The 24,664-nt window shown below is 39.4% G+C and overlaps 2 protein-coding genes across 6 annotated transcripts; one reads left to right on the plus strand and one right to left on the minus strand.

The window, feature by feature from the left end:
- Window positions 1-322: 322 nt before the first annotated feature.
- LOC107219585 (D-2-hydroxyglutarate dehydrogenase, mitochondrial) lies at window positions 323-24,291 on the plus strand. Of its 3 annotated transcripts, XM_046738587.1 has the most exons (10): window positions 323-419; window positions 503-613; window positions 7,259-7,310; window positions 21,043-21,345; window positions 22,022-22,219; window positions 22,353-22,546; window positions 22,692-22,860; window positions 22,955-23,253; window positions 23,347-23,530; window positions 23,660-24,291. In XM_046738587.1, the coding sequence occupies exons 4-10, from the start codon at window positions 21,057-21,059 to the stop codon at window positions 23,914-23,916; spliced, it is 1,590 nt and encodes a 529-aa protein (XP_046594543.1). In that variant the 5' UTR covers window positions 323-419; window positions 503-613; window positions 7,259-7,310; window positions 21,043-21,056; the 3' UTR covers window positions 23,917-24,291. The 3 variants fall into 3 exon arrangements, with proteins under 3 accessions (XP_046594543.1, XP_046594541.1, XP_046594542.1); XM_046738585.1 differs by lacking the exons at window positions 323-419; window positions 503-613; window positions 7,259-7,310 and adding an exon at window positions 20,136-20,172; XM_046738586.1 differs by lacking the exons at window positions 323-419; window positions 503-613; window positions 7,259-7,310 and adding an exon at window positions 20,136-20,172 and having other exon boundaries at window positions 23,362-23,530.
- Window positions 785-9,038, minus strand: LOC107219569 (polyhomeotic-proximal chromatin protein). 3 transcript variants are annotated; one of them, XM_046738575.1, is made up of 13 exons: window positions 8,833-9,038; window positions 6,197-6,896; window positions 5,824-6,087; window positions 5,439-5,717; window positions 5,070-5,268; window positions 4,673-4,911; window positions 4,103-4,483; window positions 3,298-3,835; window positions 2,950-3,207; window positions 2,684-2,815; window positions 2,439-2,586; window positions 2,162-2,351; window positions 785-2,083 (listed from the first exon to the last, which is right to left on the minus strand). In XM_046738575.1, the coding sequence occupies exons 2-13, from the start codon at window positions 6,713-6,715 to the stop codon at window positions 1,853-1,855; spliced, it is 3,378 nt and encodes a 1,125-aa protein (XP_046594531.1). In that variant the 5' UTR covers window positions 6,716-6,896; window positions 8,833-9,038; the 3' UTR covers window positions 785-1,852. The 3 variants fall into 3 exon arrangements, with proteins under 3 accessions (XP_046594531.1, XP_046594532.1, XP_046594533.1); XM_046738576.1 differs by lacking the exon at window positions 8,833-9,038 and adding an exon at window positions 8,671-8,740; XM_046738577.1 differs by lacking the exon at window positions 8,833-9,038 and adding an exon at window positions 7,227-7,406.
- Window positions 24,292-24,664: the final 373 nt, after the last annotated feature.

A 24,664-nucleotide genomic window follows, 5' to 3' on the forward strand; every position in this document is an offset into this window, starting at 1 on the left:
TTATAGCTGTACCTAGTAGCTGTTATGTAACTTTCAATAACAATTCTTGTATCTACTTAGAGCCGTTAAACTTTATACTTAGATTTGTACTTTCAATATTCAACTACTATTGTTGGCAACAACAATGTTTCTTAACAGTATCAGCAACGCTTATTAATTAGTTATCCAAAAATGGCTATAAATCTCTCAATATCCAGTTATTACTCTCACTTTTAGTGATAATAATTTTGAAATCTAGGCTGTAAAGAGACTGATTTTCATAAAATAAACATTGGAAAAAGTGTCACATTTTGATCCTGTTCAGTTCGTTTCAATTGATTAGTTTTCAGTGCACTTTTATACAGCAGGCTGCTAGTACAATATTCAGCCAATTATCATTGATTATTTCAATGAAATATCTTGCGCGTTTTCAACACTAGGTATGTGCGAAAGAAATCTGAAGCATATCATTTGTGTTAGATGAAACTAGTAAATTTTGCAAGTGGTTCTATTTTCGTTATAGATATTGACATGACACGAAGAATCGGTTCTGGCTTACACTACGATGTATACATCTCCGACTTGCCTAGTATGCTCCGTGTGATGGACCATTAATCTCGTTGCACCATAAATTGTAAGTACATTTACAAAGTGGTTTGGCATTATTTTAAGGAAATATTCACGTAATGTGTTTTTGTAACGATACTTATTAAAATTTAGAATTTACAATCTGAAAAAGAAAACTCTCAGAAATTAATTATCTTGCGCAATAATATAATGGTCAGGTAAAGTACTTTGTACACAATTCGAGCTGTGATTATTTTTATTACCACTCAAAATTATTAATAATTCACGACGACGAATAATAAACCTCGATTTAATACTAGTATATCTCTATGATTTCACGTTATAAAATTTGGTATTTTAAATAAACAATTTATACTTAGAATTTATATTTACAATGTGAGCCATAAAATCAGCTCCCGTTGATGAAAAATAGCAGGGAACTTTAACATGGGGTATATGGCTGTACTTGTCTCTTATGCTATAATAAGTATAGTATAAATGTATCCACCATGCTTAGTTAACCACAAATCACTAAAGTTTTTGTAGTGTATGTTTCTGAATATTCGGCAGTTTTATAGTTTTTTTCTTCCATTAATTTCTTTTTCACGTTTAGAACATATCCTTAGCCTAGAGAATCCTCTTGATATCATTCACTTTGCACCAATCGTTATGTCCATATCTAAGAGCCCGTTAGAAAAAAAGGTTGCACGTATATCAATATTTCTTTAGCAGTCTATAGAATCGTCATATGTGTACTATATGCTATCATATAATACTTTAGTATACATGATATCAGGTGCAAATTTCACGTGTCATTTAAGATCTGATCGAGTATAAGTACGAAGTTATAGTTTCAAAAATAGTCACTTCATTTTAAAGTTTAAGTTCTCTTCTCAAATGTAGTTCCTTTGAATAAAACTTCGTGTGTATATTTTAATTGTTTAACGTGTTAGTACACTGTCTATTTATCTTCTAGGACTTGACTGTATGTGTAATACAAGGAACATTGCCAATGAATTATTTACACCAAAATTAGTAATTATTACCATGAGATACTCAAAATTAAATTTTTTGTGCTCCTACTTGATAAGAGTTTTTTTTTCGCAAAAGTCCGATAAATGAATGACCGAACAAAGAAATTGTAGCAAATAATCTGAAACGATAAATGAAATATTGCATACAATAATCATTTGTTAAACCCAGTAATATCATCTTTGAGAGAGTATATTGCTAAGAACCCTATACACAGTCATGAGTTCTCAGCACCATCAATGAACTTGAACACTTTTTGTTTTAATTATGGCTCTTAAGAGTTGTTCGATGATGGAATTGACGGGGACAAGTTCGAGTCCAATCTCATGGAGTCAATTCTGGCAACAATTTTTAGTGCTGGTCCCAACTTGATGCTCATCGCTGACATCAAATGATCTTCTTTTAGTAACATGAGGGCTTGACCATCAATCTCTTGAATTGCAAAGTCTTCGGCATAATCAGCACATCCTGGTAAACCGCGTATGAAATCGCAGACCTCGTTCACCTATTGATCAGACAGAGACAGACAGTCTTAGAATAAACCAGATCCTTGAGTAGGGGTTATAAAAGATTTTTATCTTACCGTCCACTTCACAGGATTAATCCGCGTTGCCGAATCATCTGCATTAATAGTGCCAGTAATGTTTGCAACGGATGTTGATCTGTCTTCTCCATTTTTCCGTATCGTATCTCCATTGTTAAGTTTGGACTCTGTGTCCACTTTTGCCCACTCCTTTTCTCCGTTATCGCGATCGCTAGTTTCCTTTCTTTTGCTAAAAGTGTATAACTTGTTGAAAATTCGATTCCACAGCTGGGAGCCTAAATCTTATTGTAACAATGAAAAGGCCTAGAATTCTTACCTCTTTGCACAGAGCACAGAACAGAAGCGCTTTGACTTCTTATATTTTCCATTGTGGTCTTCCAATAAATTTCCACAGGCTTCACATTTTGTAACAATTGCCCCATTCCCATCTCCATCATTCGAATAATCAGGCGCATGCTTTTTCCCTACAAGATGTATTATATATCAGTTACCGGGCACATACAATGTTACTAGATGTTTTTTTTTTTCTTTTCGAATTCATAATCTGAGACTTCAACTTACTGGGAGGTTCGTCGATGGACTCTTTGTCTGTTAATAACATGTTATTTCTGTTCAATGGGTTTGACGTATCATGTCCAACTTGTCCCACTGTTCCAGTCAATGACGATCGATTTACAGCAAATGGTTCCGAAGCTATAAAAGGTAAATTTTTAGCCACCGACCAATCAACTACTCCAAACATCTGTCTGCACTTAATTTTTCCGGAAACGGTGTACAAAATTTAGTTGGACATAATTTATTTCAATGAGTTTATTGTCATTATTTACCTTCTTGAATGACGAATCCTTCTATAACGTGCGTAAGCACTTGTGGTTTGACCATAGCCTTGGGCGGTGCTTGCTTATTAGTCACAGTAGGTGGTACTGGCACTGATACTGTAGTTTCTTCTGTGCTTACTCCATTTGAAATAGAATTGATAGCGTTAGCAAGACCTGCAAGAGGGTTACTACATCCTCTATCTTCCAACTTTGGAGTTACTGTAGGTGTCGTCTCATCCTTGATCCCGTTTTTGCTGCGTTCGACTTCTGCAAACAGGTTTACATACCAGTTACTTCGAAACATTTTTAGAATTATAAAGGATTATAAGTTTGAAGAAGTAGTTTTTCAGTACAAACCAGGATTGTCAGTCTGAGTTATAGTGACCTCCATTTGCGATATGGTTGTATTGTCCTCTTTTTTAATAGCCTTCATATTTTCATGCTGTTGTTGCTGCTGTTGTTGTTGATGTTGTTGCTGTTGCTGTTGCTGCTGCTGTTGTTGTTGCTGTTGTTGTTGTTGTTGTTGCTGCTGCTGCTGCTGTTGCTGCTGCTGCTGGATTTGTTGTTGAGCCTGGTGCTGCTGTGCTTGCTGTTGTTGCTGTGCTTGCTGCTGGGCTTGCTGTTGTTGCTGCGCTTGCTGCTGGGCTTGCTGTTGTTGTTGATATTGCTGTTGTTGTTGTTTCGTCGGCATTATTAGCGGTTGCCCTTGATTATTGTAAAGCTGTTGTAACTGGTAGGCTTGACTGTGCATCGGTTGTTGAATTACTTGAACTTGAGGATGCGCCGCCATAGTTGTTATGGTTGTTGCACCCTGTTGTCCCGACAAAGCCATAGCAACACCTGGTTGTTGCTGTTGTTGTGGCTGTTGCATTGACACACTAACTGCACCTTGCAACTGTTTGAATTCAAATATTGAAAACGTTGGTCTCAACGTCGATATTTTAAAGTAACCATACTAAGAATATTTCTACAAATCGCACGCTTGCGCCCCCTGCTGAGAGTCAGCACCAATCCACACAACTTTTATGTGAGCCAAGCGTATTGTACAAATGCTGAGAATGAAAACTTGGTGGCACGTAGGTTGCAGTTTGTAGAAATATTCTCGGCATAAAATTTGGTTCATTTGGTAGGATTCAATTTCTCAAGAAATTATTTAACGTACTTGCTGAGTCATGCTGACCGTAACTGGCTGAGGCTGAACTTGAACTTGCGTAGGAACGACACTATGTGGTCCATTTCCTGCCTGTTGTTGCTGTTGTACTTGCAGTTGCTGTTGGACTTGCTGTTGTATTTGATGTTGAACATGTTGCACCTGTGGCACTTGTTGCTGAACTTGTTGTACTTGTTGCTGTAATTGCTGCTGGTGGTGCTGCTGTTGCTGAACAGTATGTTGCTGCATGATCATTGTAGCATGATGTACGTTAGATTTTGTTTGATTAGCAGCATCCGCCTTGGTCGTAGCTGTTGCTGCATTTGGTCCAGGGCTTGTTCGGATAATTGGTTTACCTCTACCTTTGCCACCTCCGCCTCCGGCTTTTCCACCCTATATAAAAAATGAAAATACATCACAGCAACCATATAACAAAAACCGTTGAATAGTTATACATAATTCTCGGTCGACAAAAATTAAAAAATGTAGCATGTCGATTGTGGTACCTTAACCAATATCCTCATCTTCGTTAAGGTTCCCTAAGGAAAGAAATAAGGTCAATTGCTGAATTTTGATAATTACCTGTACGTGTACTGTGGCCTGTACGCCATGAACGGTCTGCGTAGAAACTGAACTAGCAGGTCGAATATTTGGACCTTGCAGTGAAGATGGAAGAATGTTGAGTGGTCGTTGGCTACCACCTCCTTGTTTGCTTTGCTGTTGTTGCTGTTGTTGTTGTTGTTGCAAGTCAATTACTCTTGGTTTACCCCCAGCTGCAGCTATTTGCTGTACTCCTTGTATTTGCTGTTGCGTCGCCATAGCTAAGACATACAATATACACACACACACACACACACACATATATATATATATATATTAATATTTTCAAAAACAATCACATCGAGAATTGCAAATGATTTCTTTATCATTTACGTTTTTCAAAAATTCATACTCTTAATATAATTTGTGTATCACAAACCATTATGAGTCTGGATAGGCTGTGGACTTTGAATAAACATATCCTGTTGTGCTGGCCCTCTGATGAAAATCTGATTTGGAGTTAGGAGAGTCTGCGGTTGTAGCCCTGTCCAGGCAACTTGTTGAGCAAACGGCCAGGGGGCAAATTGCATACCTCCACTTCGTGTGCCTGTCGCAGTTCCCGTTGGACAGGTAGTATACTGGAAAATATCAGTGTTAGAAGCACAACGACAAGGCATTACTGGATATTTAGTAAGCCGATTTTCGTTTCATTACACGGCCAAACTTTAATTACACATATCAAACTTCGTTCAGTTGAAATTCCCTTGGTATAGATATTATCCAACCCAATCATTCATTTATTTACTACCTTCTGCACTTGGTCTTGTTTATTAGCAGTCTGCTGCTGCTGCTGCAATGTGGGCGGAGGTTGTGGTGAGCCAAGAACTCCAAGTTGACTAAAAACCAATGTTTGCCCACCACCAGGATTGGCAGATGTTGGAACAGGGAGATATCCGCCAGGAAAGCCTTGCACTTTAGTACCTCCACTTCCTGGATGCCCACCTCCCTGTCCAGGATTGGAAGATGTTGCCAGCATATGTGGTGTTAATTGTGTCGTAGATTGGAATGGTTTTCCAGCCGTTATTACCTGTCAATCATTCAATTTCAATTTACATCGTTCAAACAGGAATTTCAATTTCGCATTATTTCTATCATCTGTGTATACAATAACGAGTATCTTCATTGATATTTACCTGTATAGACGAGGGATTTATTCCTGCCGGATGAAGAGCAATATTGCCTGGCATTATTAGCGGCTGTCCCTGAGTATTATAAAGTTGTTGCAAATGATACGCCTGATTCTGTATAGGTTGTTGTATCACTTGAACAGCTTGGGGATGAGCTGCCATGGTTGTTATTGTGGTTGCACCCTGTTGTCCTGATAAAGTCATTGATACACCTTGCTGCTGCTGCTGCTGCTGTTGATGCTGCATAGATACCGTCACTGCACCCTGCAACTATATCAAAGTAGCATTTAATAATCCAACGTTTTCAAATGTTATTACATATTCCCGATAGATGGCTATATTTTTTTTTCTAATTTACATAAATCCTTCACCAACATACTTGCTGTGGCATGCTGACCGCTACCGCTTGAGGTTGAACTTGGACTTGTGTAGGAACAACGCTATGTGGCCCATTCCCTGGCTGTTGTTGTTGTACTTGTTGTACTTGCTGTACTTGTTGGACTTGTTGCTGCACTTGTTGAACTTGCTGCTGTAACTGTTGCTGCTGCTGTTGTACCTGTTGCTGTTGTTGGACCTGTTGTTGTTGTTGGACCTGTTGTTGGACCTGTTGTTGTTGGACCTGTTGTTGTTGGACCTGTTGTTGTTGGACCTGTTGTTGTTGAGCTTGTTGTTGAGCTTGTTGTTGCTGTTGTTGAACCTGTTGCTGTTGAGCTTGTTGTTGCTGTTGCTGTTGAACCTGTTGTTGCTGTTGTTGTTGAACGTTTTGCTGTTGCATGTCTTGAGTTGTCATCATCATTTGTTGTTGTGGTTGCTGTTGCTGCTGTGGTTGTTGTGGTTGTTGTTGTTGTTGTTGTGGTTGCTGAGGTTGGGAAATCTCGATTTGCTTAACATCCGTCATTTTTGACTGAGTTTATCGCAGGTCAACAATGCTTTCAAACTTTCGAGACAAGTTACTATTATTCCTATGTATAAAATTAGCTGAACTATGAAGATCACTTGCTGCACAGCGTTGTCTTTTTCTTGGCCATTTTGATTTCTTTATTGTTTTCCACCCGCATCTTTCTGTCGCATAGACAAATCTGAAATTCAATGAAATGTAAAAAAAAAAAAAAAAACGTTACAAAAATGCATTACGTACACAAAGGCAGATTTCCTTTCCTGAATTATTATTCTCCATACAAACCATGCTCTTGCATAGAATGACATTCAAGTTTGTTCTAAAGATTGAATCCACTATGATTATACACTTATAATTGAAATGTACTCTGACAGATTGTTTATAATGGGTCTTTGAATTTTTAATCATAAACAGCAGCTCCATCTATCTTTAATTTCATCGTTACATAACCGTATCTATATAACAAAGATAATGGTTTATTACACTTAAATAATCAAATGACTTGTTTTACTCAAGAGTTGTATTTTCTTTTTGATTGTGCAGTTTCGTCAGGAAGAGAGTTGACCACTGTCTTAAGAGTCTTCGGTACATTTTGGTGAGTAGTATGTTATAATTTGATAGCAAGTTTTTTTCTTCCAGTAAATCAATCTATACATAATTACGATTTATAAAGGTTATAGAGGTTATGACTAATTTCAAAATGATAACAAAGTGCTGCAATATGATTTTAGGTCAAGTGCAAACTACGTAAGGATGGATAAAAGAATAACTTATAGGTATAATATATATGATGTAGGCTGTTTGTTACTTGATTCTACTAACGTAACGTGGGTAATCTACATTATTATATCTTGAACACGTGATCTGAGAAAACACATTATGTGCATTGATGCTATCGCCGATTAGTATTTGCTGAACTTGGAGTGTAATGAACCGAAAATAAGAAAGATATTGGGAATTTTTTAAATTCAGGATAATATCCATCTACCTGTATTGCTCTTAGCATTGCATATTGCCCTGACAAAGCTAATTTCGAAATGATTAATAAGTCTTGTAAGGTATGCTCGACATATGTTTGAAATCAATATTGTAAAGTAACGAGAAGGCTGAAATAAGGAATGCTTGTATCACGTTTGCAAGAAATTTCTCAAGTTTGAAAAAAGAACGGTATCTAAGGAGAATGAAGTGTAACAAATGAAGAGCAACGTAAAACAGCTGTGCGTCAGTAGTAAAACCCAAGTTTCATGTGAATAATGAGTATCACTGGTGCATATGTTTCTTTCTCCGGGGTGAACGTGCGGTTAGAGGAAGTGAGACGGTGAAACTGTAAATAGAGTGGAACTTGCGAGAGACAGAGATGAAATTAGTCAGTGAATCTCAACCCAGTGCGTGAACAAGCAATTTTTTTTTTTTTATACAATTCTAGCAACATTCAACAATGTCTAGCCCGGCATTCTCCAAATTGTTGTGTATCAGGTCGTGTTTTCTGCACGTTGTTTGAACTTGGAACCACGTTTGCTGCCGAGACTTTTATTTCAAGAAGTTTGCAAGTGTTTGAACGCGACATGTGCACATCCATGCATGTCCGTACATACACATGCCAGAATACGCGTATCGCCTGGGTTTAGCAAAAACGAACGCATATATCAGCATGCATACAATGTATGGCTCCCCTTGCGAGTAGCATGTAAGTGTGTGTGTGTGCGTGAGTGGTGCGAGAGCAGTGGTGGATAGCTAGCCATCTCTCGCCTCGTGTCCATCTTGGAATAACAAAATACAAAATGTCGTCCGAGCAAAACCTCCATAATTAGTAAAAGCGGGGTGTGAGTGACAACACAGATCTCGCCATAATGGATCGTAACAATAGTAACGATAATAACAATAGCAACACGCGGTAGCGTGTATCACGATCGCGGATAGCGCGTTTACAGATATCTTGTATACGACCGACGAACCGAGAGTAGGTTAGAACCGAGGTGATAAGGTTGGAAGGCGTCCTGCTCTCCGACATATTGGATTGGGACTAGCTCACTGGCCGTCGGCTGGCTGCCGTCGACGGCTATGTAGGAACCAACACCGTCGCACACCAAAGCAAATCTCGATAATTTCCTACTCACCATGTATTAACACCGTTTCAGCGACTGCGCGGCGGTATTTAGCACGTTTTTAAACACACCAAACGTAACGATCGAACAACTACGTGTCAAATAATACGAGAATGTGAAATAACGCGAAATGCAACCGGGAAAAACATCGGTTTAGAAATAATATTCAGAGTTGACGTCGAAACCTGAAAGCGTTGGTAGTGGCGCTCACTCGCTGTCTGCCTCCCACTTTGTGAGCGAGGCACCCCTCGCCTTCCCCTTCTCGAACGCCGACCCTTCTCTCCCCCCCTGCCCCTGTACGCCCCTCGCCCACTCGCCACCTCTCCCTCCACGTCGTGTGGCCATCGAGCTGCAACCGTTGTCCCCCATTGGCCCGACGTGGACAAATCCCAGAGGCATCGTTCACCGAGCGAAGGGCGGGGCCTCCGATATTCGGATTATGGGCGCATGCCTGCACACACTCGAACCCAGCATACGCGTCGTTCGTCTAATACTCATGCGCGACGCATATACACACCGTCTAGAGGTCCATAGCAGACCTGATGGTGTAAACTCCCGCCTCAGGGCCGTCGCATCAGGTGGTTTCGAACGGTACGCTTCTTTCGATTGTCATGTTTTTGAAAATTTCATTCGTTTCTGTTGAATTCTCTTTGGCAGTTTTCGGAGATTGGGAAGAACCAGGTCCTAGGTTCGTCGTTGCTGAATCTTTTGTCCAGTAATGACATTTCGTCGAAAACGGGGAAAAAGATTTTGCGACTGTCGCGACAGATTTTTAAGCCGTAAAAGAAAATCTGTCAACTTTGCAAAGTTGTTTGTTTCAAACTTTCAGTCTGATGTTGTGTTGCGTATACCTACCTATATCATGGAAAAAAAAATTGCATACAATCGACATATCACGTTGCGATGTGATATATTGACGTACTTGCACGCATTTGTAGGATCTGAATGTTGGGTATAACTTGAGGGTATAACGGTTTTTAATTGCATTTGCCTAACTGATCTACCGCTCTTTTTCAAATCAACATTAATTGCACAGTACGGTTGTGCCGTTAATTGAAACTGTAATTACCTCCTGCAGCGAGTCAATAAAACGGGGCACCGACTTCTACTCACGGCCCTGGCCCAGCTGACTACAAGCCGGGTTTATACCTCCGAGTTGAACGCAGGGGATTCGTGGTAGGTAGCAGTAGGGGTTAGCTCCACGAATCAGCCGAGCTTTTCTCGCCACTCAACGACTCCCTTCAATACAGGAGTATAAATTCCTCCTCACCTCTGCACGTTACATGCTGCTTCTGAGGAGCTTGTATGCATCTCAACAACATAGAACAAATTATACCTACATTTGATCGTAACGGTAGATGTTACAGCTTGGTATCCTTGTGAAAAGTTGAAACTAACAATAAAATTAACGTCATTCAATTTCTCCTTATATTTTTTCAATAATTCATATACTCGATGTAAGAGTAAATAAATATTTCCAAATGCATTGCGAAAACATTAACAAGCATGCAACCAATCATTGATAACAATGCACGTCACGTATATCAGTAGGTACGTTCACATTACGGTCCAAGTAGGAATCTCCACTGAATTATATCATATTGCGTTAGAGTATAAGAGCTCGATGTTATGATACACTATATTTATGATTTTTTCTGCCAACGGTGGAGTGTAGTTTGGGTATAGTGGTGGGGTAAGTAACCAGCCAATGGTTTAGGTCGACCAGGGTTGCCAAGGAAACCGGTTAATGATTCCGGCCGCCACTGAGGAATTGGCTCGGCGAGGGTATTCCTGCGCATGCGTACACACACCGCTGGGAGACGATTTATTAATAGCGAGCCGTCCCGTTTTACGTTGTGTGCGTCTTGCCGGTCGACTCACACAACGTTATATCCGAATAGATGTCGGGCCGGTCACCTCTCGCCTCCGCACGCAGATAATTAAATCTCTCCACGCACACAGGAGCGCAACGTCGGAGCCTTGACGACGATTGGTGTCTTTTCCAACGTCAAAATCCCCACCTCCCACAGCTCGCCCCCTCCGGCCTACTCTCCTGTTCTATCATATTTTACTGATTCGATGACACGCGTATGTTGGTCCGAATCTACGCGCGTGTAACCACGTGCGCAAGTGTGCATGAATATAGGTTTACCGTATGATCGCAGCACGGCTAAGTGGGGGGAGGGGGGCTCGCGTATCCACCAGTGTAAACAGGGAGATCGAAATACTGTATACATCGGCCACTAGAAACGTAGGTACGCTGGCACGCCCATGCACCAAGGTCAAAATTAGTGCAGCACGTCACGCTCTTTCGGAGCTTATAGTTATATAGGTATGCCTGTATCTTGTCTTACTTTGAACTCAGCTGACGTTTGTTATTCTATTACATAGTAGATATTTTCCAAGCCAACTTGTACCATGGGCAGGGATCACTTCGAGGTTCCATCGGCCACATGATTTTCATCAGCTGATCGTCTTGTCAAGTTTTGGTCGTTAACGAATCTAACGATAAATCGTTCGACGTGCGTCTCGAGTTGCAACTGCAGTTTATCATTGCTGTTATTCAAGCAAATAAAAGACCTATTTTTTATCTACCAAAAGAAGATGCTTATACTCCGAGAAGCCAAAAAAAAACGTTCACTTCGAGAGTAACTCGATTTCAATTTTACTGAAAATCATTTCTTTTTTTTTTTTTAATCTTATTAAATTTACGTGATTTTTACAATCAATCCTCATAACTTTGACTAATAACTGCTATTATGATTAACTTTGACGTTTTAAGGTTGTTGCACCAACGTTCACACCGTACTTACTACGAAATCAGACGATCATTTAACTCTTGACTCGAAAAGTTTGTTCGTTAAAAAAAAAAAAAAATTGCTAGAAACCGTTGCTACCAAGTATTATACAACGTATCGCGTTACGAGGTATAATATGCGGTATTGTGACGAGAAACAAAACCTCGCGCAGCACGAGGACACTAAGTGCATAAGCCATAAATGAAACGTATCAAGATACGTGCGATGTTCCCATATACGTATAAACATTTAATACCCGTATTGTATATTGTAGGTATATACGCCCATATAATACCAATCAGGGTCTGGGCTGCAGGCAAGATGAGAACATCAATCAGTGTTAGGTTGACACGTGAGACTCCCTGGCCTCTCATGCATGTGCAGCATATAAGTACGAGACATTCGGTGCAGGGGAGCGTCTGAGACACCTAAGGTTTCGACTTGTACAATCCCCTCCCTCTCCCTCTTTCTCCCCTCCTCCCCCTCCCCCCCCCATACCATCTCGCTCTCGAGGTGTAACAGGCATGATGCAACCACAGGGTTCTCCTTGATCCGGAAAAACCAAGTCTCCGACAATATGCGGACTTATACGCCAATAGGAACATTCCTTCTCTTTCTCTCTCTCTCCTTGTCTCTCTCCCTATTTCTCTCGGCAGTCGCTGCTCTTGGTCTCTAAATAATGAAGGAGAAAAATTGAATATGGAACACCTATAAGAGCTCTTCTCCCTGCAGATCGTCGCCGCTGCCCCCCCTCTAGTCGTCCCTCGAAATTCCGTGTTTCCCCCTCTCTACCCCTCGCCCTGCAGCCGCCCTCTTCGTCCCTTTTTCATTCCTCCGACGTCGCCGTCACGGTTTCGTCTCCCTCCACTCTTCGCTCTCGCTCTATACCAGCCGGTTTCTCTCTGTCCCTCCCTTTCTCTTTTTCACCGACTCGCTCCCTTTGTCAGTCCGTCTCTCTCGTTCCTACTCGTGCCTCTCTCAATTGTAGCCACGAAGAATAGTGGCCTAGAGCGCGCTTGCGGGGTGGGCGTTTCACGCTCACGTGACGATCAACGACCACCGCCGAGTTTCTATACGGTATAGCACGTAGTGTGGGTAGGAACTTGCTACATAGGCATTACGTGTACGCAGATATAGTATACCTAGGTATACATCCATGTATGCATATGCTATACCTACCTATATGGTATATGTATATTATTATACATATAGATACCCGACCAGATTCTCGATGCATATACGTTGAGCGGCTGGAGTGGGGCGAGGGGCCGAGGAGAGGGAAAACTTCACGTAGCTATATAGGTATAGATATACGACTCGCGCTCTAACGGCGGGGCATGAATAATTGTAATGCAACATTCGCGGACTCCGCGCGTCGTGCCCTCCCTCCCCTCTCCGTCCCTCGCTCTACCGATTCGCTATCTCGTTCGGCCTTGTGTCGCCACCTCGTATACGCTTTGCTGTCTCCTTTTCTCTCTTTCTCTCTCTCTCTCTCTCTCTCTCTCTCTCTCTCTCCGTACGCAGCACGCCTCGATCCCAGTCACCCTCTCTTCCAGCTCTCGCTCTTTTCTTTATATCTATGTATCGGTGTATACATATATGTGTATATGTATAATTGTTGTGGCAGGTCCTTAAGCTGGTACTCCCTTGTATAAATATTGACCAAAACGATCAGTTTGACAGCTGTATTACATAAGAGCGAATGATGGGCATGATGCCTGTGCTAGATTGAGGGAGAAAACATGGCGATGTCATTCAATGACCATCTTAGGCCACTTGGAAAATTAATTTCAAACGGAAAAACAGTCTTGTTTATTTGTATATCACTTTGTCACGATCAACGTTTATCTTTATTCACTCCACTCGTCTATGATGATATCGCGTTCAATATTGTTTACATCGATATTCTAAGAGCATGTGATCGTACTCAAGCTGTGAATGAAGATCGACGAATTCGAGCACCGTCACCCGTATATAGGTATGTGTATACCTATACACGTCTGGCTGGTTGAAAGATGGCGGAAGAGGGACAGAGAGGGGGGAGGAAGGGTGTCCATATTCTCGGTTTGCTGTATATCGCTAATTGATATTGACGGATGTTAAAGCTGTTTGAACCAATCATTAATTGTCGATCACAAACTTGTTTGACAATACACACTTTATTTTGTCATTATCATATACGCATTAAAAAAGTATTAAATCGTATGATACGAGGAAACTTCGTTACGAGTATAATAACGTTGTACGCGTAGAAATGTATATTGGAATCCTAAGAACCTGGTGCAAAAATTTTGCTTCGTATAAGTAACCCATTCTCATTCACCCTATACATATGGAATGCACTGTTGCAACATCATTTAATATTCTAACGTGCATGATTTGGTTCGATGAACCTTGCCATGCAATCGTATGCTGTAGTTCTGCACTTTGCGATTCTATATACCTAAGTTGCACAATTCGAGGCTCATCATTTACTCTTGTCATCGTACCTACGGAGTTTACAATTTCAATTCCAACACGAGTATACGATAACAGGTATAAAAATGCACTGCGGTATCGCGTCGACGAGCTTCGCCATTCTCTTATTTCTTTATGTATTCATTTTCATATTAAATTTACAGGAAAAACAAATAGAAAACAACTGTCATATATATATACGTACTGCGATCGTGACAGTTGTTTTTTATTATATATATATATATATATATTATAGGCGGATTACCGCGGGGAATCTTATAGCAATGGTCAAGTCCGTGGGACAGATATCACTCTAATCTTATCAGAAAAAAAAGCTCATTGTCTTGTACAGTTATAGATATGGGATTTTCTCCGTGAGAACATACAGCCATAAAAATTCGAATATTTGATTCCATAAAAATTGTAACGGGTGATTACACCTTCTGAGAAGAGATTTCACGATTTTTTCCGAGTTTTTCATTCATGTGTTCTTGAGATATGAATTTTTGAATTTTTTTTGTCGAAAATTCTCAACTTCTTGAAATACTGAACAAATGAGATGTTTTGTTTTTTGTTTTAACTAATTCTCATAAAAAACATTGTTTTCTTTCACAAATGATGCCGTAGGATTTATAGTGGAGTCACATGTCACTATTATTTTTTTTTCAATTTGAAATTTCATTCTGCAGAATAACTGGCTTCTGTATCAAATCAGACTGGAAGTTTCGGTAACTTTAGACTCCCTTTGGAACTCGTTCAGTTAATTTTACTATTTTAAAGACTGGGGACTATTTTTCACAAAATTTTCGTCAGTTGAATCCTGCTATCAATATGAAAAAAATAATCTCTCCATATTGCGATGTTTTTTTTTCTACTAGGAAATCCTAAGATTCGTAGGAAAGTCGGATTTCTATGTACTTGAATCTAAACCTATGTAAATTTGTGCTATCGTATTTGAAGTTAATTTCGGAAAATATGAAATTTTCATTCGATTCTTTGTAGATAATTTTCTAATAAATGTTGCTAAAATGTTGAAACGTGTCTTCTTTGAACTGTCATGTTTTTCGTCCTTCTTGCAGGCCGAAATTAGCAAATGTACATCAGTTTAGATTTAAGTACAAAGAAAGCCGACTTTCTTACGAATCGTATACTTACCTAGTAGAAAAAAACATCGCAATATGGACGGATTATTTAATACTGATAGCAGGATTCAACTTGAGAAAATTTTGTGAAAAATAGTCCCTAGTCTGCAAAATAGTAAAATTAAGTGAACGAGTTCCGGAGGGAGTCAAAATTTAACGAAATCTTCCCGTCTGATTTGATACAAAAGCCCTACTCTGCAGAACGATATATCAAATTAAAGAAAAAGAAAAAACAGAATGAGATGTGATCCCACGATAAATTCGACGGTATAATTTGTGAAAAAAACATTGTTTTGTATGAGAATTTATCAAAAAAAAGTGTGCAACCTCTCGAAATCGTAAAGTTAAAGCTTCAACTGAAAAAATCATACCGCAATTGATAATGATCAAGTTTTTTGTAAATTTTTTCTTGAAGTATACCTAGTTGGATAGAAAAAATTTCAAGAAAACAAACATCCTATTTGGTCAATTCTTCAAGAAGTTGTAAATTTTTTACAAAAAAAAATTCAACAATTCATATCTCGAGAACACATGAACGAAAAATATCGAAATAAAAAATCGCTAAAGCTCATCTCATTAGGTGTAACCACATATAAAAATTTTGATGGAATGAAAAATTCAATTTTTTATTGCCGTACGTTCCGATGGAGAAATCTCCGTATAGATTCTTCGTCGTTATACCTTAGGTATATGTACCATATTGTACGTCGATTCTCCATATATCTGTAAATACAATTTGTGATAATCTAGCATTTAGAGACGAAAATTTACATAGGATCGTATTATAGGTGTGCACATAGATTATGTATCCGATTTTAAGATATGAAGAATCGTAGGTATAATAAATACACTAGGGCAGTTCAAAAAAGTGCTTTTTTTTTATTCGTTCCCATCTCCTCAAATGTTCTGGTCTTTGGTGGAAAACAGATCCTCTTAAACGATGAGCTCTTCAGTTCAGGTTTAACAAGCTCTCTATTTTAGTTTTCATTTCCCATTCATTTGATACAGGAAAATTTCGCTTTTCGTTAAAAGCTAAAATGCTCGTAAACTATTCAATATTTTTTAAATAAATTTATAGATCCTTGAAGTTGATTTTTCAAATTTTACAAATCTCTGTAACAAAGCATCGTTTTCATGATTAGAACAATATAGATTTTCTCCTTTTCGATAAAAATCGGTAATTTTCAGATGACTGTAAAGCGTGTTCTAATGACGATACAACTCATGCTTTGTTATAAAGGTTCGGAAAGCTTGAAGGATATAGCTTACGAGTATTTTAACTTTTATCGAAAGGTGAAATTTTCCCATGATAAATCAATGGGAAATAAAACTTAAAATAGCAATCTGTTAGATTTGAGCTATATAGAGTTCATATTTTGCGACGGTCTTTTTTTCATCAAATACTAACATTCGATGGGATGAGATCAAAAAAATTATTTTTTCTCTTTTTTGAACCACCCTAATGCACACACTGATACACAGAACACAAAATTTATATCACTGAGAGAAATTAATAGTTTCGGTTACCGGTCAGTCCTTAACTATTTTCATTTTTTACCACAATCGAAAAATATGGTTCCAGGTAGAAAATGAAAATTAGTTTTCTAGCTGTTACCGGAAAGTCTAGTATCCGTTACTATTCTTTCCCATTACGATCACTGTTGCTATATTTTCTTGCAACTGTTGTGAAAATTTAATGCTTGTGCAGCAATAAATTGATTTTAAAGCCTTATTTAACCAAAAAAGTAGAGTAAACCAAACAAACTGATTTTACATTGCAATTACCAAAAAAGGATCGACAATAACGCAAAATGGTTACGTCCACCGCGTTTTTCGTAATCCCCACAATATTCAAACAGTTTTTTTTAACGATACCTTTTTTACTGAATTTTTCTAGTTCCCTAAACAAATGAAATTTTTCTCACTGTGGACGAACAGTTTGTTACTGCAAAGTCTTAGATATACGTCATATAGTATATGAGGTATGATTAATTGTTCTGTAAAGGTATGGGAATCGTATATACACATACGATATACCATATAGGTTATATGCTTGGATTGCGGAGGCGTTGAATAGCTGGTGGTTCATATATACCATACGTCGTATGGGTATAACCATGACGAATGCACGTCGTGCAGGGATTCGTACGTGAGAATTCTTCACCGAATAACGTAGACATCTCTCAATTATTAGATGGCAACAGCTGTGTGGCCCCAGCATAGCCATTTGCTAATGGATGAGTCTCTCTATGAAGTAAGGCTTTGGTGCATGGCAGATTATACAGTTTCTTGCACCAATTAAAATCGTTGCGATCTCGAGTTGTAAGTCACCGTGACGTTAAAAATCCCATAAATATACTGTATACCTATACGTGCGTTTGCCGAGGTGTGCAATTCTACGAGGCATATCTTTATATACATTTTTCCACCCTTCCCGAGTTTTTCTACCACGGCGGTAAGATGATGTCGTCCACTTCATTTCACCGCCTTCGGATGTCAATGGCTCTCGCTTCACACGGGCCTTTTACACTACCATAATATATATATAGAGTTTACTTAAACCAAGGCTTCGCTCATTCAGCAAATGCTAAATAACACTGACGATGAAAATTCATTATGCACGTAGGTATAGCTAGCGAAGTTTACTCTGTTTATGAAAGACTCGCAATAATTTAAAATTTTCCTCCGTATACTTAATTAATGCATACCAATAAGACCTGTATAATAAGAGTACCTACCTACTGCAGTACTTGGCATTATGAGGAGTATTCTCTCCAAACAGTGTCTACGTATATGTCGTATAACTTATACCTTTATAATTGTACAGTTGCAACTCATCCCTGTCATACCTAATGGAGAGTCAATCTGGATTCTAATCGATTCACGTGATTATCAGAACGTCAGCTAATGATCGTAATTTCACATTAATTCATCTGTGTTACAAATATTTTACCACCGTCACCGCCGGTTAGGCACAAATTTGGAAATACTTGGGCTTGCACCGCGACTTCACGTTCTGCATTTTATTTCGATCACACAATGTCTCACACGTTGAAGTTATTCATTCTCATGCTACAAGATAATAGATGACGTATATGTTATGAAATCAGCATATGTGGTACATTTCTTCGATATTATTACTCGTACAAAAGGATAATTAATATGCTAGCTTTATCAAGTTATATGTGTGAGGCTTATCAATTAGTCTTATTCCCACGATGAATAATATCCTAGATTGTAGATGTATCACGAACTTTGTCAGTTTTCATTATTTCGTCTGCAGGTATCTATATGACAAACACAATACGTACATTATAGGTATAAGACGAGCTTTAACTAAGTATATATCTGTGATGTACGGCCTTGCACTTCATGCACGCGTATGGCCCTCACCCTTCACGGAGAAAGAGAGATATAGAGTTCGGTGCCTTCCCTCCACCCTCGGCTTTTCACCCTCAACCCCGAACTGCAACCCCTCGGATCTCGTGGTTTTATCTCTCTCGCTGCTTGGTGAGCTTTGTCAAGTGTTTTTTCCCCGATGTCCTTATAGGTATGCACGTGCATCCGCGATCGGAATATACCTACGCGAGGCTAACGATTTTGGTCAACTCCATTAAATCCGTTTTTCATTTACGTACGAACTAGTTTGCGGTACTATTATATACACAAACAGCTGCTATACGCGTACAACTTTCTGGATATATAATTTGTCCTGCCTGTTCGATGCGCGATTCTGTATATGCTCCTACTTGTTGCAGCTTCTACTGCGAATTCGATGAGTTACACCCGTTACAGGTACAGAAATACCTGCTCATTAATGACTTAACCTTTCGGCTAACTTGTTTTCGTTTCGAAAGAAAATGCGAGATCTATTATCTATGAATTATGTGACAATGACTGGCGATGCAGCCGGCTTGAAAGTATGGGAGTCGTTCTCACATAATTCGTATTATAGAATCGAGCTCGTATTTATTTTTGGACCGAAAACAAGTTAACCGAAAAGTTGAGACATAATGAATGCTACTGTACATATTGAGAGGGAGTCGAGTGCATCTCTATTCAATTTTTGTCTTTTTTGTTTCAGAGCATGAAGGAATTATGAATAAACATTAAGAAACCAAGTTTATTTTATGTAACTACGTGTATAATTATTCGCAGTATTTTGGAATACCATACCCTTTTGAACATGCATATTTATAGTGCACAAAAGTGTTGAAAAGTAATTTTGTTACAGAGTAGAAAACATTCCCATAGTCGTTCGTGCGCAAAAAAAAACCAGCTTCACACCTTCCATTTTACATCATGGAACGCATAAATTACATATTGTGTTAGAATCGCTCGTCTTCGGTGTTTAATTTTACGCACGCAACGTGTTGCTTTAGCTAATAAAACACGTTGCATAATATTATCTTTGGGCTCTTATTTTGTGTGTTATTATTAACTCCAAATTAGTTTGAATATAACATGAAGACATTGAGTTGGCTGTGTTTTTTTTTTTTTTTTCAACATCTTAACGACCATCGACGAAGTTTCGGATAATCATTTTTACAACTTATTTGAACGACGGAATGACCTTGCCACGTCACGGAAGTCTAACCAATCAGAAAACTCGACAGTAATTCTCAATGATTAGACGACCTAGATATTCGTTAACGTTACAATAATTGTTTAGTGACTGATTCTGATGACTGTTTTGACACGTACTTTCCAGAAGTAACCGTGACCTGATCTAACATTTAATAACGATCATTTTCAACCTATTCCAAGAGTTAGGCTCGATGAAAGATGGGTATCGCTTTGCTTTTTCATATACAGAATAGCGATCTAGGAAAGTGGGGAACGTGTGAATTTTGGATCAAGGATAAAAATTTTGCGAGGACAAAAAAGATTCGTTGAAGTCGTGAACCAATCTTCGATCGAAGATCTGCAGATTATGGCACAGGATAAAAAAAAAGGTACCATGTGTGACGAAGGCACGTTCGTCGTGTTTTCTTCTCTTCCCTTCTCTTCTCATCCAAAATTCATTATTATACTATACGATATAGTTGCTTTCCAACGAAAACGATAAAAAGTAGGTATTCACAATCTGGGTGGTTATCATGTAACAATTCCATAGCAGAGTATTAACAACGTTGACCATTCGTGACCGCCGGTTGCGTAGTGTGACTGCATATTTTTGTGCCGTATATATATATATATATATATATATATGTATAAAATAAAACCCTTTCCCCCACCCTTCGAGTCCCACCGTGCCACTGACCGCTACCCCGTAAAGTACAGTCGGCCCAGTCAGTATCCCGGATCTAAGAGAGACTGCCTCGTTGTTAGGTTAAACCTATACCGCGATCGTAAATCTGTCGGCGATGGTTTTCGAGTGGTAAAAATTCCGCTCGGTCAGGCCATTACACGGTCATGTTTCCTCGAGGCGAGTCAATTTACGTCGCTATACGGAGAACTGCAGCAAGCTGCGAAGTGCAGGTGGACGGTGTAAAAGTTTTGCGGTTGACTGTACTCTCCCCCCCCCCCCTCCCATCCCGGTACACTCCCCGATCGTGGCGCGGAACGACGACGACGCGGAGAATTTCAACTCCTAATGTCCTGAAACGTGAAGAAGAACGCCGGGGATCGCACGATTCGTCTCGAGCCGACGAAACTGTCCGAAAATATTTTTCCACCACCACTACTTACTATTAGTTTTATGGTGATTCGTGGAATTTTGGGAAAAGGGGCGGGGCGGGTGGAGGGCTGCGGGGGAGCAAACGAACGACGTAGAGAAATGATTCCAGGCTAATATACCGACGTGCGTACATATTTTGTTACAGAAAAAGTGCGCCGAATGATGTTGAGCGTTTTGCGACAGCTGCGAAACGTTCGGAAGGGCGGTTATGCGGCTATGCGGCATCCGAAAATCAAGGAGTCGGCAACGGTGTTTTTCACCACGGAATCCGTCGCTACACTGAAGCCTGAACCCACCGCTGTCAGGTACAAGGTGACACGTGGACCTTACGCCACTGTTACCGACAGCCATCTACGCTTCTTTGAGGATCTTCTCGGCAAGGACAGGCTTATAACTGATCCCGACGAATGCGAGAGTTACAACGTCGATTGGGTTAAAATGGTCAGAGGTGGGTGGTGGAAGCTGCGGTAGGTGGTATAACTCAACGCGCCTCGAGAGAACCTGCGCACCGTCTGCGCGGAGGTTGTTCATGCATTTGCCGATGGGTGGGAGAAGGAAGGAAAAAGGGGAGGAGCTGAGCGCGAGGGAGACGCCGCGCGTCGTCTTTCTTTTTTTTCCCCACAAGCTTTTCCGATTACTTTTTCTCTGCCTTCTTTCTTTTTTTCTATTTATTTCTTTTATTTCTTTTTCTTATTTTTATTTCAACCCCCTCTTTAATCCTTTGTTAATTTTTCTTTGTTTTTACGCTATCCGCCATTTGCGTCAACAGGTTTAACGCGTTTTGTGTTCAACTTTAATTATTATACTACTAACTGAATATGGACCGTGGCTTCGTTCGGTTTTAGATCAAGTCTGTCGGTTCACAAGACTCAAGGGTCGATTGTGTCGTGCGTGCCGCTGCGTGCGATAAAGCAAGAAAAGAATATTTCACAGAGCGCGCCACTAAACGCGACGCTCCGTTAGCGACATCTCTTATTAGGAATGTAAAGCTTTGATTGGTATTTGAAATTAGCGCGAGTTACGAATTATGCCAATTTTTTTTTACGTGATTTTGCACTGACTTTGAGTACATCGCTTCTCTAACTTTTTCGATTTACATCACTTTTTTTTGTGCTATTTTTTAGGGTGCAGTCGTCTCGTTGTGAAGCCAAAGACTACGGAAGAGGTTTCAGAGATACTCCGATATTGTAATGTAAACCGACTAGCTGTATGTCCTCAGGGCGGAAACACTGGACTTGTTGGCGGCAGTGTACCTGTTTTCGATGAAATAGTTCTCTCGACCAGTCTCATGAACAACATTATCGAAGTTGATAATATTTCAAGTAACTATCCTTCGCAGGATTTTACAGCTCCTACCGTGCCCCATATTCCAATTTCTATTAAATCCTGGATCGATAAGTTCTTTGTCGTTGTGAAATTCCTGTTCTTCTCACTCCATATTATTTTTATCTGTAGGCACACTGGTCTGCCAAGCTGGCTGTATTCTAGAGACCTTGGAAAATCATTTAGCACAGTCAGGGATGATGATGCCACTGGATTTAGGCGCTAAAGGCAGCTGTCAGATTGGTGGTTGTGTTTCTACAAATGCTGGTGGTCTTCGACTGTTGCGTTATGGAAATTTACATGGCAATTTGTTGGGGCTCGAAGCTGTACGTTAGATGTTAAACAATTAGTAAATCGAGAACCTGAGATTTAATATTCTACCGGATCGTGCAGATACTGTTACACAGATTCTAGTTACTTTGATGTTTATAATTTGATATTAATCAAATCCTACTTCTTGTATTCCAAAAGGTGAAGGCAAATGGAGAAATTGTAAATTGTTTGAATACCTTAAAGAAGGACAACACTGGATACCACCTGAAACACCTATTTATCGGATCAGAGGGTACTTTAGGTATCGTCACGAAAATTGCCATCCAGTGCCCCACACTTCCGAAAGCTGTGAGCGTGGCTTTGCTAGGTGGGACAAACTTGACTTTTAGTATCTTTATTTCTTCATTTTATGCTTGTAAAGTAACTCTAATCAAAATACGTTAATCATTGGATTTCCACAGGTGTAGATAGTTTTGAGGACTTATTGAAGACTTACCAGTTAGCACAGGCGGAATTAGCGGAGGTTCTTTCTTCTTGTGAAATGATTGATCGAGCTTCAATGTCTGTCTGTACTGATAATTTGGGGTTGAAGAATCCGCTAGTTATAAATAATGATGGCTATGAATTTTACATGCTAATTGAGACGGCAGGAAGCGAGACACGTCACGATGAAGAGAAACTTAATCAATTCCTCGAGAAAGCTATGGAAAGAGAAATAGTTAAAAATGGTACAATTGCCACAGAACCTACAAAAATTAAAGTGAGTCTTGAAACACTCATACTTAATTTTTGTCTTTCAACACGAGGCGCAGGAATACACAATTTAAACTTTTTTCTTCCCTGCTAAGGATAGATTTCATCTTTTCAGAATATTTGGCAACTCAGAGAACGTATCACGGAAGGGGTGATGCGAGATGGTTATGTATTCAAATATGACATTTCTGTGCCCTTACCAAACTTTTACAAAACAGTCCACGCTCTACGTGAACATCTTAAAGATCCTCGTATCAAACGAATCGCAGGATATGGTCACATCGGTAATTCTCTAGACGAACGTCATAATTACAGACATAGTTTAGTTCTTTTTAATTGCATAATTACAAGTTAAGCAATTTTTTATTTTAAGCTGGGCAAAGTTCGTACGATAAACGTAACAATTTTTTCAGGTGATGGAAATATACACGTGCAAGTTTCAATTCCTGAATACATAGATGAAATAGCTCATCAAGTGGAACCATTTATTTTTGAATACGTTTCTAAATTGAAGGGCAGTGTGAGTGCAGAACATGGAATCGGGTTCAAAAAAACTCAATTTTTGCATCTGAGCAAAGATGAATCTGCCATCAAGTTGATGCACGAACTCAAACAATTGATGGATCCAAATCGAATTCTAAACCCGTACAAAGTCCTACCGTCCTTGTGATCTATCAAACAAGCTTCTCAATCCCAAAAATTCAATCGCTTTTTGTTCCAGTTTTACCGTGGTGTAAGACTATCTCCACAAACAAACTTTCTCACTAGTGTATATGTGTATTTGTACCTACATACAATCCAATTTAAATATGTACATAGGATAAGTTACGCTAATGTATTTCACGTCTACATGTTACATTTTTTTTATGTCTCGTAATATTTCAAATGCAATATTTCACAAAAAAATCTATGTTTGAATCCGAGATAATGCGTTGAAAGGTGCAATAAAGCTCCGTATGCATCTATACCACAAAATTGTATTCATGTCAAACCATCGAAAATTCGTATCTCTAATAAAAGGATTACGAAAGTTGGATTCTAAAAATATTGAAGAGCGTTGAATCACGCGTTGTATCTACGTCACATCCATCCACCTCGATGTCGAAATTTGGGTCATGGTGCAACTGTAATTCCAATAAAATTCTGATTTTGAAAATCGGTACGCGCTATGGGACTCGATACAGAAATTCTGGTTCTTTTCTTTATCTCAATGAAAAGTGGATCCAATCCGAATCCACACAGAGTAAAATGAATTGAAGCTAGAAGATGAGAGGGGTCATATGGAAATGCAGAAAAGTCGGTGTATAAGTGAATCGAAACGCAATGATTAGCAGGAATGCGGTTCATCGTCTCGCCAACTCGGAATCCCCCCGAGTCGGCGACGCAATCAATAATCTGGCCGTCTGCCGCTTCACCAA

This window comes from Neodiprion lecontei, chromosome 4 (genome assembly GCF_021901455.1).
Source record: "Neodiprion lecontei isolate iyNeoLeco1 chromosome 4, iyNeoLeco1.1, whole genome shotgun sequence".
Classification (NCBI taxonomy): Eukaryota; Metazoa; Arthropoda; class Insecta; order Hymenoptera; family Diprionidae; genus Neodiprion; species Neodiprion lecontei.

Excerpts from the sequence above, each read along its gene's own strand:
- LOC107219585 (XM_046738585.1), top strand. The coding sequence starts at position 20,151 with ATGGCACAGGATAAAAAAAAAG. Across the intron at positions 21,346-22,021 it reads TTGGGTTAAAATGGTCAGAG|GGTGCAGTCGTCTCGTTGTG; the intron begins GTGGGTGGTGGA and ends GCTATTTTTTAG. Across the intron at positions 22,220-22,352 it reads CGAAGTTGATAATATTTCAA|GCACACTGGTCTGCCAAGCT; the intron begins GTAACTATCCTT and ends TTTTATCTGTAG.
- LOC107219569 (XM_046738575.1), bottom strand. The coding sequence starts at position 6,715 with ATGACGGATGTTAAGCAAATCGAGATTTCCCAACCTCAGCAACCACAA. Across the intron at positions 5,718-5,823 it reads TAAATCCCTCGTCTATACAG|GTAATAACGGCTGGAAAACC; the intron begins GTAAATATCAAT and ends AATGATTGACAG. Across the intron at positions 2,587-2,683 it reads GTCCATCGACGAACCTCCCA|GGAAAAAGCATGCGCCTGAT; the intron begins GTAAGTTGAAGT and ends TACATCTTGTAG.